Source organism: Symphalangus syndactylus, chromosome 13 (genome assembly GCF_028878055.3).
Source record: "Symphalangus syndactylus isolate Jambi chromosome 13, NHGRI_mSymSyn1-v2.1_pri, whole genome shotgun sequence".
Taxonomy (NCBI): domain Eukaryota; kingdom Metazoa; phylum Chordata; class Mammalia; order Primates; family Hylobatidae; genus Symphalangus; species Symphalangus syndactylus.
This window is the reverse complement of record NC_072435.2, coordinates 65,212,508-65,227,131: the sequence shown is the minus strand read 5'-3', so window position 1 is coordinate 65,227,131 and position 14,624 is coordinate 65,212,508. Positions and strand designations below refer to the sequence as shown.

General features: G+C 37.9%; 1 protein-coding gene across 1 annotated transcript in view; it reads right to left on the bottom strand.

The window, feature by feature from the left end:
• Nucleotides 1–13,986, bottom strand: part of MYRFL (myelin regulatory factor like) — a 124,732-nt gene extending 110,746 nt beyond the window's left edge. The window contains exon 1 of the mRNA XM_055237899.2: nucleotides 12,934–13,986. Within this exon, the coding sequence (XP_055093874.1) occupies nucleotides 12,934–12,979 (46 nt within the window). The 5' untranslated portion in view covers nucleotides 12,980–13,986. The remainder of the gene's footprint in view (nucleotides 1–12,933) is intronic.
• Between the last annotated feature and the right edge of the window lie 638 nt (nucleotides 13,987–14,624).

Here is a 14,624-nt window from a genome sequence, read left to right as displayed (position 1 = left end):
AGGGGGAAGAAGATGAAGAAGAAAAACAGAGAGGAGAAGAGGAGGAGGCAGGGGAGGAAGGGAAAAAGTCTTTCAAAAGGAAGGACAGCTAAAGAGGAGACACCACCCACAGGCTCTGCAGGTGAGATGGCTCACCTGGAATGTACAGTGTTAAATATTAAATCGATGTTCCTCTGGGCTGACACTGCATGGCACAAGTTCAGCAAGATGTGACAAGAAAACTGCTCACCTATGGCTTTCAGGAGTGCCTGTCCTTCCCCAGCAATGCCTTTCTGTCCTCGCAAGTCAGGCAGAAAGGGAAAGGACAGTCAAATAGAGCACTGTCTGAGGGCCTAGTCTTCAGCCAGTTGCAGGATAAAGAAGGAAATCCAGAAGACTTGGAATCCTGGAAAAAGGATTTGAGTTTTTTATTTATTGACTCAACACATACATTTGAGTGACTGCTATGTACCAGTCCCTAGGTGCAGAGGCTACAGGAATGAAGAAGGCATAGTTCCCTCCTTCCAGGTGTCCATAGGAGATAGACACGGAAAAAAGGTATTCATTACATACTTTGAAAGGTGAAGTGCAAAGTACTGTGGAAACACACTGGGAGCCCCTGAGGGAATGACGCCAAAGCCCGAACCTTGAGTGAACCAAGTTAACCAAGTAAACAAGGCAGGGAAGTGTGCTCCAGAAGGAAGAAGCCCCATGTGACCCAGAGGTAAGAAGAGCATGAGACTTAGAAAACTGCAAGTCAGGCAGGCCTGGGTTAAATTCTACTTTTGCTTAACTTCTCTGGGCCTACTTCCTCATCTGGATGAAGGAGATGGGTTTTACCACCTTACAGAGTTGCTTGCAGACGAAATGTGATAACATATGAATCTGCTACTGGCACATGGCACACAGTAAATGTGCATCCCTTTCCAATTCCTCCCCTGCTCCCTGCCTCCACTCCCCCGGAGACAGGGCTCAGAACAATGAACCAATTGTTGAACTCATGACAGATCAGTTACATCCAAGCAAGGGGTTAGGCAAAGTCCGAAAAGATGGAAACTTTGACTCTGTCCTGAAGAGGGAGTTGGGTAGCCAGTGGCCAGTTTGTGAGCAATTATACAATGGCTAGGGGTAAGTGAGTGACAGAAGGATAGAAGGGAGGCAATTTTCCCAAATACTGACTATATTTATTGACATCTTGTTCTAGAATACGGAAGCTAATGGGCCAATACATGTCTTTCCCTGCTCTTCCCTCTGGGTAGGCGGAGTGGTGTGCAGATGAAAAGAGTGTTGGACTTGGAATGAAAAGACAGGGTCTTGCCTGAAATTTACCAATCCGATTTTAGGCACATCTGTCAATTTGTTAAGACTCAATTTTTTTTTTTTTTTAATATGTGAAGGACCAACAAGTTGATGGAAATGCAAGAGTTTGTAAAATGTCAAACTCTATAAGCAAGCATAACACAAATGGCAGAGTGGGAAAGAAACTTTGAAGTTGGGCTAAGAATGAACTGGCAAAATAAACACGTTAATATTGGTGGCCGTCTATAGATTTTTGCTTTTTTTTAACATTTTCACAAAAAGCCAGCAAAGAGGAGGACAGGTCCTGAGCATTGTTTCACAGACCTGACCTCCTCACCACCAGTAAAGGTTATTTCAAATTCTCACTCAGAAACCTGCCTCTTTCAGGAGAAGGAAGCAAATTTTTTTTGTCTTATCCTTATACAGATAAAAGGAGCTAACAGCAGTTCTTCAAATGCTTCTTAAGGAACAACACTTGAGATGAATGGATAATAGATTTTAAATTGTCCCTCTTCTGATTGACTGGAATTAGCCTGCTCATGCTAAAAGCTAGATCTTACTCTTATATTCACACAGAAAAATCATTCCAAGGAATATTTACTCTTGGCAGAAGAGCTTTGACTAGCTGTTATCTTGTAGAATTATAATCATTTGTGTCATTTCTGCCTCTTCCTGCACATAGGACTGATGCAGGAGTGTGGGTAGAGGAGGGAGTGTTCCCTAGTTAGGGCTCCACCTCCAAGGACCTAGGTGAGGACAGGCATTTCTGTTGCATTTCCCAAGACCACCCTGGCGTGCCACGTCCCCCATCCTGTGCCTATAAAAACCCGAGACTCTAGCAAGGCAGAGACAGAAGCAGCTGGAGGGCAAGAGGAGCACATTGGTGGAGGAACACACAGGCGGCTGGACGTCAAGAGGAATGGACCCACACCGGCATGCCGGCTAGCCACTGACCGGCAGAAGCACACGGAATTTGGCCAGGGCAATCCGGGACACTGAGTGGGAAAACCATCTCCCTTCTGGTTCCCCCATCTGCTGCGAGCTACTTCCAGTCAATAAAACCTTGCACTCATTCTCCAAGCCCACGTGTGATCCGATTATTCCGGTACACCAAGGCAAGAACCCGGGATAAAGAAAGCCCTCTGTCCTTGGGACAAGGTAGAGGGTCTAGTTGAGCTGGTTAACACAAGCCTATAGACGGCAAAACTAAAAGAGCACACTGTAACACACATCCACTGGGGCTTTAGGAGCTGTAAGCATTCACCTGTAGACACTGCCGTGGTGTTGGAGCCCCACAGCCTGCCCGTCTGTATGCTCCCCTAGAGGTTTGAGCAGCAGGGCATTGAAGAAGCGAGCCACTGCCCCTGTCACACACCCTGTGAGGGGGACAAGGGAACCTTTTCCATTTCAGGAACTTTCATGAGACTTATCAATAGATTTGTTTCAAAGCAACAAGCTTCCCTAACCCAACAATGGAAGAAAACAAGAGGATCATTGTCTTCACTCTTTCCATCTATGGAATCCACTACATATACAGAACACAGATAGGAACAAGGGCAGTAAAGTTCCAAAGATGTCTAACCTGCTTTTGCACTGTTTTAATACAGATAAATAAAAAAATAGCTATGCAAATTAAAAAACTGTTTCCCATGCATGCTTTTATGAGCGGTTAAATACATGAGTTGTACTGGAGTTCTTTATGGGATGTTAAATAGTAATATATCCTTCTGGATTATATGGACTTTCAAACCTTTACTTCTGGTTTTTCATGAACAAAAACAGCAGAAGTAGTTAAAAACTTCTATCCCTTTTAAGGAAGTAGAGAATTTAGTTCAGATCTGAGCCAGCTTCCCCAAACCCTACCAAGGCATGGCTGAATGACCTACTTGAGGTCAGTGATTAACAAGGTCAGCAGATAGCATTTTTCTGTATGAATTTTATACCACCCCAGCCTTTCCTGAAAGACAGTTGATAGATAAAAGAACTGGTCCTTTTAAAGTGAGAGCATCATAGAACATAGGTAAACTGAAAAAAGTTATCTCCTTAAAATGAATTTGCAATCTCTCGACTTCAGAACTTCTTACAGATTTACTATAAAATTAGAACAAAATGCTTCAGACGATCTAAGAACAGGACAATAATAACAATATATTTCTTTCAGCTTTGAGTCTATCCCCAAACAAAGAATGCCAGCTAAACCTTGGAAATATATTAAGTTTCACTGTTCTGTGTTTTCTGAAAAATGTTGATTTCAAGACCAACATGGAAAAGCTGAACCTTTTGCAATAAAAGGAAATACTCAGTACTTTGTCCTTTGTTGCTTGGCAACTAAGGGCTATAAATGGATTTTATGATTATAAATTCTCTGGAATTAATGTGAACATGTAAAACTTGTAATAACTCCCTGGAGACAGGAGTGTTTCTTTGAAAAAGAAATGTATGGATCTATGTATGTAGCTGTACTCGTTCTTGTTTCACAAGAAATAAAACAAGCAATTTGGTTCCTTCACACTTGCAAATACTATAATAAAAACCACTACCATTTATTCTATCATTTTAACATTTTATCATTAATCTTCCCAACCACAAGAGGGTAGGTGTTATTATCCCCATTTGACAGATGGAGAACATTGAAACTTTAAAAGGTCGTACAATTAAGATGCAAAGAAACCAGGATTCAAAGCCACATGTGCCTGAAACAAGGCATACGCCATTAGCCTGCATACCACAGAGATTCCTAGGAAGCGTATTTCTCAGCTCTTAATAGTTGAGCTATTGGTAGCTTTAACCCTACGAGAATGACACTAATTCTCAGCATCAAGTCACATGATGCTCTCTTCAGAACACATTACTTCTTATTGCCACATATGACATTTGTTTCTTATATTGTTAATACCAGGGTATCAACCACTGGGGTCCCATCTTGCTGGACTTTTTGTCCTGAGTCCGGTTACCCAAAATTACAAGATTAATAGTTAATATTTATACTGCACTTCTGAGCATAGCCTGCTGCCTAACTTTCCTCTGTATATTTTTGTTATGCACAGAGCAGTACTAAAGAACAGTGATGGTGTTCTGATATCTTTGTACTCTTATTAGTGGACTTACATTATGAGTTTCTGGAGCTGCGTGCTCAATGAACATAAGCCATTACCTTTTTACCACTAACACCTCATCTTATTGTGCTAGAGCTGGGATTTTCTAAGGAATAATGGCAGATGGCAGTAAAGTGCCAACTGCTAGCAGTCCAGAATAATTTTACATGCAAATTGTACAAAAAAAAAAAAAAAAAAAGAAAGCCCTGCTTATCTTCTGCTTATCTTGACAGGAGACATGAGTTCTACAACTATCTCTATAGATGTTCCCTGTGACCTGATTAGAAGACAATGTGCACAGTGGATAGGGACACAAGCCTTCAGAGCCAGACAGACTTCTGTCCAAATCTAAGCACTTCACGTACATAATCGCTGTGTTACCTTGGGCAAAGTACATAACTTCTCTGAATCTGTTTCCTCATCTCTAAAATACTGACAACATTATCATTCATTGTGTTGTGCAAATTATGAATTAATATAGCTAAAGCCTTAGTACAATATCTAACATAAAGTAAAGCATTCATTAAATGGCAGTGGTTTTCCTTCATTAAATGATAGTGGTTTTCTTACTGATCACAGGCTGCTGTCTTCAACCCACTGACTGGACACCCTTCTCCACTGCACGGAATGCTTTTTTCAAGGTCACATACAACCTTCTTTTCCCCAGATTCTACAGGCAATTGTCTTGTATTTCAGAAACATTTGAAACGTTTGACCATATTCTTCTTGAAACACTTTCTTTCCTAGTTTAACAACCACACTCTCCTGGTTTCCCTCCTACCTCACTAAACATTCCTTTGCTAGTTACTTTCACTTGGATCCCAAAATGTGATCTGGGACCCTTTTCTCTATCTGTACTCTTCTTGGTGATCTCACTTAGTCTCAGGGTTTTAAACTGATGACTCTTTAAGCTGATGACTCCCAAATTATCAGCAGCTCTAATCCTTCCTTGAGTTTCAAATTCAATAATCCAACTGCCTCCTCATCGCTTCCACTTGGTTGTCTAAAAGAGATCTCAAATGTAAAATGTCCCAAATGAATTCTTAATTACACACACACACACACACACACACACATGCCTGTTCTTCAGTCTTCCACATCTAAGTACATTGTACTACCATCCATGAATTGTTGACACCAACACCTAGGCATCATCCTAAACAGATTCCTCTGTCTTCCTCACCCCCACATCCCACCCATCTGCCCCTGCCTGTTCTCCTCCTTAAAACTCTCCACACTGAGAATAAAAATCCAAACTCTAATGTCATTTTCTACCACCCTCCCCATTGTTACTCATACTTCAAGCACTTCCACCTCACTGTTCCTTTCCTACCCCTCTGCCAACTACTTCAAGCTCAGTGACTGCACAGTTGTTCTTTTTACGTAAAATGTTCTTCTCCCAGACAGATGCATGACTTGCTTCTGGTCATTCTTCAGGTCTCAGCTTGAATGTCATCCCCTCAGAAACCATTCCTGATTGTCTTAGCTCAAGTAACTCTTCATCAGACTCTCTGCACCACCATCCGGTTTTATTTTCTTCATAATTAATGACATTTTGAAATCATTGTTTTATTTATCTCCTGTTGTCTTCTCCCTTCATCTAGAGAAGAAGCCACTATAAGGCAAGGATTCTGCTAATTCATCACAGAGTCCCTGGCTCTTAGGAGAGCAGCAGGCTCATGAGAGACAGTCAAATATTTTTTGATTGTGTGAAAGTTGATCACACAAATTAGGTCATTCTTGTCATAGTTAACTAAAACAGAGTCATGAGGCCAGGGGGAAAAAGCACTCAGGGCATATAACATTGCTCAAAAAATGTAATTCTCTACAAGCCGGGATGCTGAAAGTGCTTGCTATATAAACTTAGACCAGTTTTATATCTAATCATTGCTGAAACAACCTGCTACAACTCTTAAAACTAGTTTTACCCACCACTGTCGCTCACCAACCAAAACTTGCCAGCTCCCTAAACTTTAATAGTGCCAATTAATTTCCTCAAAGAACAAAATACAACATTTCTCCTTTCTATAAAACCTCCAGCCTCCTCTTTATTCTTCAAGCATACCAAAGACAACCTAGCCTGCTTCTATGCTCCAAATTGCAATTCTTTCTTCCCAAATAAAACATTAAATTTAGAGATTCATCTCTACATTTTTATTTTGATTTTGACAACTGACTGAATAAACAAGGTAAGGAATAAATGACCTTGCAGCCACTTAGCATCTGGATAACCCTCAAGCAAGTTACCTAACCTCTGTCAGCCTCGTGTTTCTCATACAAGGATAGAAATCCCCCGGGGCTGCCTTGATGCTGAATGGAGAAAATAATAATTAAGAAACAATGAGAATAATAGTAACTAAAAATTACTGTCTCTCTGTGCCAGGTATAGTGCTTCACAACCACATTTTGAGATAATAGGGTTATCCCCATTTTACCAGCAAGGAAATTAAGGCCTGCAGAGCCTTATGAACCTATCCATAGTCCCAGAGGTAGTCAGTGGCAGAGCTAGGAATCACAGCCAGGATGAATAACTCAGAACCCATGTTCCTAAGGATGATTCTGCACTCAGCACATAGTAAGTGCTTGGCAACAGTTATTATGATTATTAATTAGGTTGTAGATCAGGGGTTGGTAAACTTTTTCTGTAAAGAGCCAGATAGTATTTTAGGTTTTGCAGGCCACATGGTCTCTATTGCAACCATTCACCTCTTTGATCACAGCATCAAAGCAGCCACAGACAATATGTAAAAGAGTATGTTACAGTAAAACTTTATTTGCAAAAACAGGCTGCAGGCCAGATTTGGCCTGTGATCCATAATTTACTGACCCCTGTTGATGATGAATAACTAACATTAAGAGATGCTTACTGTATGTTTACTAAAAAGCACAAATTATATAATCCCATTTTTGTTTTAAAAAGCACACAAGATAGACACCAAACTGAACACAGTTAGCACTAAATAGTAAAATTACTAGTGATAACTATCTTCTTCTTTTAGGTTATCTATATTATCCACAATTGTCCATGCATTGAATGTTTAGCTTCCAAGACGTTGTGGAGTCTTCCAGAAACCAGGTTCTAACTTCAAAGTTGAAAGATGACAATATCACTAACACCAAAGAAGGTGGGGAGTCCTCCACTCATAAGGGTTTGTTTGGGTGATTTTGTTCCAGGGCTCCCCAGAGATGCTGATAAATCTAACAGGTCTCAAAGGTGGCGTGGGCAGGTGACAAAGGTCAGCTCTAATCTCCTTATGGCACACTTCAAATTCTAATTAAATCATCTTCATTTTGGAGATCCCAGAATGAAAGAAGAAAGGTATTTCTGAGAAATGTTCAGATAATTTCATAGAAATGTTCAGATAATGCTAAATTCCTTGCATGACCTGGCTGGTTCTTCCTGTCCTTGGCATGTTCTTGTTCCCAGTCTCCTGGGAAGTCCATGCTGTTTCCACACAGAATCAGAGGCTGCCTGCACAGATGAACAATGAACTCCTGCATCTCTGAAATTACCCCACAGGGATATATATATAGATATCTCTATATATCTATATAAATATGTTATCTCTCTATGTATTATCTATAATATATATAGAAACTATATCCATAGAAACCTCCAAAAATAGTATAAACAAGGACAGTATAGGGATCCCATAGAAATAAAAGCTCTTTCAAAAAACAGAAGGTAGAATATATCTATATAGATATATTATCTCTCTATATATTATCTATATATAGATATCTATATCTATATATATATAGATATATATAGATATATCTGTGGGATAATTTCAGAGATGCTGGGTACAACATAATACCTAAAATTCCACCATTAGAGATTAACCAGACCTGTTCCTGGAGGAGGTAATCTTTCTGCTGCTTTTGATCAAGACAGCTTCAATGTTCTGTGAACGAACTTTGAATACAAGACTCTACAGAGGTGTAAGGTGGTGTTAGATCATTTGCCATTTGCTCCTCTGTGCAAGCTTAGGTTTTATTAGGACAGAAGGAAGAGGGCATAGGAAACTGGTTGTCTAAGAGAGTGGGAAAGTGGTGGCCCCAAAGACAGAATTGAGAGACTGGCCTGAGGCCAGAGATACTATTTACCCATAAGACAGACTTGCCCAGTGCCAGCACTGGGCAGCTTCTGTCCTCTACACTGCATTCAGCTTTCAGAGCTTCTGATTCTTCTGTCAGAAATTCAGAAACAAGCCAATCAAAATTGTTTTCACATTTTGGAGAAATAATATACAGGAACCACTTAAGACATTTACCATTTTATCTCTGCTAATAATGGAATCTGAGGCATTCTATCAACAACTCTGTTCTATTCACCGGACCATTCTGCTACTGGGCAAGTTTTCCCTCTTCATACAGTTGGACTTGCTGGGTGCCGCAGCCCTGGTTAGAATTCGATATCTGCTTGTTGAATGGACAAGTCTTTTCCACTGTTCTTTCATTCATTCACTACGTAAATATCAGTAAGTGCCTACTATATGCCAATATCATATAGGCACTTTTTGCAAGCAATGGCTCTCCTCTACACAGCAATTCTGCTTAACCTCCCTGAAGCCCTTCTAGATTAATCCCATCTGAATTAAGCACTTCAGGCACTGCTTGTCTGCTCCAAAGCCTTCAGCATTTCCCCCATTTTCCTGAACATGGGGTAGTTCTGTGGTATTCCTATACAGCTTATGGACAGCAGATGTTTCTGCCTTCCCTGCATCCCCACTGCCCTCTTTTGATAATAGCTACCTGGGGAATTTAAATCTTAAGCAGCGAGACAGGCGCAGAAAATGTTCAAAGATTTTTTGATGGCAGCTTCCTGAACAGACTATTCTTCCTCGTAGATCTCAAGAGCTGCCTGGTGGTTACTGTCCTTCCACAGGTTCTAGCAGCTACTCCCACAAACCTCAACAAGTGAGCTGGAGTTTCTGCCAGTTTCCTTCTTGAGCTTTTACTTGTGATCTTAGTATGTAGTTTTTCCCACGGCATACTTTTCCCCACTCTGTTCAATCTGGGCTGGAATCTCCTCTGCTTTCAATGCTAAGCCAACAAAGCATTTGAGCATCTACTTCAGGATGAAGAGGATAAATAAGTAGCTTCTCAAAAATTTGTTCTTTAGAGATTAAATATAATCAACAATACTGTTTTCAAATAATTTTTAATAAACTACTTTTAAGAGCTTGGAAACAAATAATGAGTCCTCTGATATCAAGATAGTACAAATTAAGAGTCTAAGATTATAGCTATCAAAGATAAATGAAGTAAAGTGAGGAATGGGATTTACTGTACTTCATTTTTTAATTCCTTTTTATCCAGAAGGTTGTTGTTAGAATAAAATGATATGATGTAAAGTAAATAGCTTGGCGCTTGGCACATGGCAAATGCTCAACAGATGTTATTAATCTGGTTCAAACTTGAGGTGAAATTGACGATGTTTTCAAGTTAACTTAAAACTTTGCAAACGTTAAAGTTTCAAGTTAACTTAAAACTTTGCAAACGTTAAAGCATATAGATTTCTAAAGATAAAACCATGACTCTCATAGAAATATAATATGAATGCATGTCAGAGATTGTATTTAACTACTTAATTAATGAAGGGACCAGGAAGATGTTACAACTGTTTCAAAGGAGAATTCAAACATCAGATGCACACATACACTGTACAGAATGAATTTATAAATAAATGCAAAAATGGCTTTTACTGAAACTATTGATCCCCCTAAGAACATATTTCATTTGCGTATCTATATATAAAAATCATTTGCATCGATATCAGTTAACTGCAATTTACAGAGTTTTAAAATAGCTCTACCACACTGAAAGGCGCAAACACCATAGAATCCCATAGCCCAGAATGATGTGATTTAGGCACAGTTTTCTATGGAAGACACCCAGTAATCCTTTTAATCCATGTCAAAATCTTTTACAATTTTTCTTGACACATGGATCTTGAACAGAAGCGTTTTGCTGAATTAAACCTATTCTCCTTTAAGATAAACTCTTCCCTGATTATAACATTATATATTCAAATTATAAAGCACTTAGATAATAAAGTATAAAGAAAATAAAAATCTTCATAATCCTATCACTCCGAGGTAGTTACTATTAATGCTTAAAGTATATTAATATGGTTTTTTCTATGTATTTGTGTGTGCATGAATGGAAATATATTAACTGTTTTCAACCCAGTTTTAATAAACTTTGTTATACAAAGTTATCTATATATATCTAATTGTGTTTATATATTCCACATTGTAATTCACTTTTTTCCTTAAGATCATAAACATTTTTCCTTGTCATCATTTTTAATAGCCACAAAATATTCCATTATATGTTAGAACCATAATTAATAAATCTACCACTATTAGAAATTTAGGTTGTAACCAATTTTTAGTTATTATAAATAAAACAATGCACCGGTCTTCTGACAACCTTTTTCTTGAAGTGGTACCATTTTGCTGAAAAAGCCAAACATCTCACATGGCGTCTCAGTTTCCAGACGATGTTGCAATCTCTAGAGTGCCTGATGGCGCCTCTTCTGCTTTAGCTCATAAGCCTACCTATTGCATCAGTAGCAGACGGGGATTTGAATTAGAACCAGAATTATCAGCTACCCAGAACAACCACCCTTGTCATTTTCCTGAGACACCATGAAGATTTAGTCAAGTTTGGAAGTTTAAAAAAAAAAAAAACTAAGATCATCATGAGCTTTGACAGTCAAGGCCATTTAATTCAAGATAATTTTCAATACAAAAATGTTTATAAGGAAAACATACATTATTTAGAGCTTAGTTTCTTAGAATGAAGAGCCTGAGGAAATGGAGAAAATAGCTTTCAGGTGGGTAACAAATTGTCAGATTTTTTTCTTGATTTTCAAACCTCGAATTTTTTATATATGAGATGGTATTTGATTAGAAACAGCAACACATCAATAGGAGCATGACGTGAAACAACTGGCTCTTCTCATTAGAATATCAGATTCAAGGAGAGGGTATAGCTCAGAGGTAGAGCACTGGACTGCAGATCAAGAATATCAGCTTCAGTTCAGCTGTCTTCATTTGAAAAGGGTCAAGAGAAAGGAAATTATTAAAATGTAAGAGAATGTATCCAAAGCCCTACAAGCTACCATTTAAAGAAAGTGGTTGTTGAACCTGACTCAGAGTAGGTGCTCAATATTTGCTGAATAGTAGAGGTAAGAAAAAATTGACAATTAGCTGTGTGATTTTCAGGGGGATGGGAATCACTTAAGCTAGTGCCTTCATTTTAATTTGTGAAGTCTACCACCTTTTTCAACTGTTCACAGATAATGTAAGAAAAACACTGACCATTTTATTCTCTTTCAATAGAGAATGGACTTTCTCCATCAAAAAGGCTTCAAATTGAGCCACAGAGTTTGGTTTGGACTAAGACAAATACTTTTATAATAATGATCAGATAATTGCAACAAGCTGCAGAGGGGACTTGTAGAAACTATATCCATAGAAACCTCCAAAAATAGTATAAACAAGGACAGTATAGGGATCCCATAGAAATAAAAGCTCTTTCAAAAAACAGAAGGTAGACCAGATTCGATATTCAGGTCTTCACTAGCTCTAGAGGGAAATGGAGTAGATTTTTGCATGTATACAATAAATTGCTGGTTTCTCTAAAATAGATGAAATGGTAGATTGAAGCTTGCCACCTGCTGCTCAAATGAAAATTATATATGATATAAAATCAGGCAATAACAGTCTAGCAACATTAGTGTGCCTACCATGTGCCAAGCATGACCCAGGTAGACAATTCCAACTTGGCCACTGTCAGAGACAGAACACTCAATGGGATGGATGGTAGGAAGAGATAATGTGATAATTCTCTTGGTCTTATGTTTCTTCTTGCCATTTCTGGAAAAATCCAAGCCACAGAAACTACCCCATGGTGTTGATTCCTCCCAATAGTGACACAGAATCTCACTATTTCTTTGGTATGCCCCGTCACTCTTTAGTGTTCAGCATTGTTTACTATTCAGCCCATTCCATTCAACTTTTAAATATATATTATTTGTCAGGCACTTTACAAAGCACAAGAAATACCAAAAGCACTTTTCTCAATGTGCTGCTGACTGATCCCTAGATTCTGTAAATGAGCGGGTCTTCCCTCACTTCTTCTCATACTCCCTCATGCAAAATACCTTACCGTGTAAAAATGATGGTCACGTTTCCCTTCACATGGAATTTGAGCATGGCTATGTAGTTTTTTTAAACATAGGGCATGGGAAAAAATAAAATCTAGCACAGGACAGGGACAAGTAATAATAGCATAAATATGCTGACTCCTTGATTCTAACAACCAAACTATAAGATGAAAATCCTGTTTTGTTTAAAATCTCTATCAATACCGTTGATTTTTTGCTTCCAATGTAGCAAATAAACCCCTACTTTCGATATTAGGAGAGTTACCTTAGTATGATAGCATTTCTTTCAAAACAAAGTTTAAGTGAATACGGAAAAGGTGAAACAGGGATAGTGAGCATTTCTCAGAAGCAGCAAATTCATGCTGGAAATTGGCCTCTTACCTTCAAAGAACTGCTGCAGGGCCTCATTTTCGCCTACCACATCCATGGTACTGTGATCCTAGTACTATTTCCTCATAAAACAATGGTTATCAGACCTCAGGAAGTAAGTACTGTCCTTTTGATTCGAAGCCTACGAATGCTCTTGAAAAATCTTCATTTTCTTTTTATTGGAGTGAAGCATATCTTCGGCCATCAAGTTGTGCCCAGAAAGATGGTTGAGTTTTCAAATGTAATTATAAAACTGGAAGGATATACAACCATACATTTAAAAAAAAATTCATGAAGAGGTAAGAGGTAGCAAATTCATCTATCTTACTATAGGGAACTGTTTCTACTCTGCTTTTCGTCTTTAAGGACCTTTGTCCTTAGTGACCCATGTAATTACATAAATGGGCAATAAATACATAGTCTTATCTCTTATTGTCCTTTTACACCAATATATTTATATCTCCACCTTTATCAACGAGATCCACTTAGCTACCACCAATAAAACATACTTATTTTTTTAACCTAGAAAAAAGGGATAAATCAATATAATTACTTTTATAGATACCTATAATCACAGGTAATTTTAAAAGTCTTGTGATAATGAAAAGTTAGAATTTATTAAGTATTTCCAAACTTACAAGAAAAACTTAAATTCCTTATTACATACCTGTTCCATTTCCTCTAGAGCTTATTTGCTTCCAAAGTATAAACCATAAAGGATGAGAAGTCTCTCTAACAAGCAACAAAAACTGCATTACCAATTTAATAATTCTTACAGTTGAGTCACTAGTAACTGGATTCACTCCTAAATATAAAACCATACCCAAATAAATGTTTTGTTTTCACTGCTTAGCTATAATTCATTTAATAATAGCCTAAGAAAATACAATTAGGAAATTAAATTATCCTTTCAGCCCCTTCCTTTTCTCTTTTTTCCCAACTTTCTCTTTGGAAAAAAAAAATAGTATCATAAAATATCCATATACTCTTCACCTACACTTACCAATTATTGACACTCTCATATATATACATATATATATATATGAGACAGAGTGGTAGCAGTGGATATGGATATGTTTGTGGATATGGATATGGGTGTGGAAGGATATGGATATATATATCCATATATAGTTTATATATATCCATATAGTTTTTATATATATAGTTTATTTCTAATTTTTACGGATACATAATAGTTGTACATATTTATGGGGTACATATATTTTGATACAAACATAACAATGTGTAATGATCAAATCAGGGTAATTGGGGTATCCATCACCTCAAACATTTATCATTTATCATTTATGTTGGGAACATTCCAAATCCACTCCTTTATTGTGAAATATACGATAAATTATTGTTAACTGTATTTACCCTATTGTGCTACCAAACACTAGATCATATTCTTTCTATATATTTTTGCACCCATTACCCAACCCCTCTTTATCCTCTCACCCCCTAACCCCATTACCCTTCCCAGCCTCTGCTATCCTCCGTTGTATTCACTACCTATAGTGGTAGATTCTGAATGTATATACATATATATCCATATCCTTTCTTTGACTGAACCATTTGAAAATAAGTTGGTGACATCTTGATATGTCACCCTTAAATAACTCAGTATATGTGTTCCAACAATAAGGACATTTTCCCACATAATCGCAATATCATCATTATACCAAAGAAATGTAATATTATCA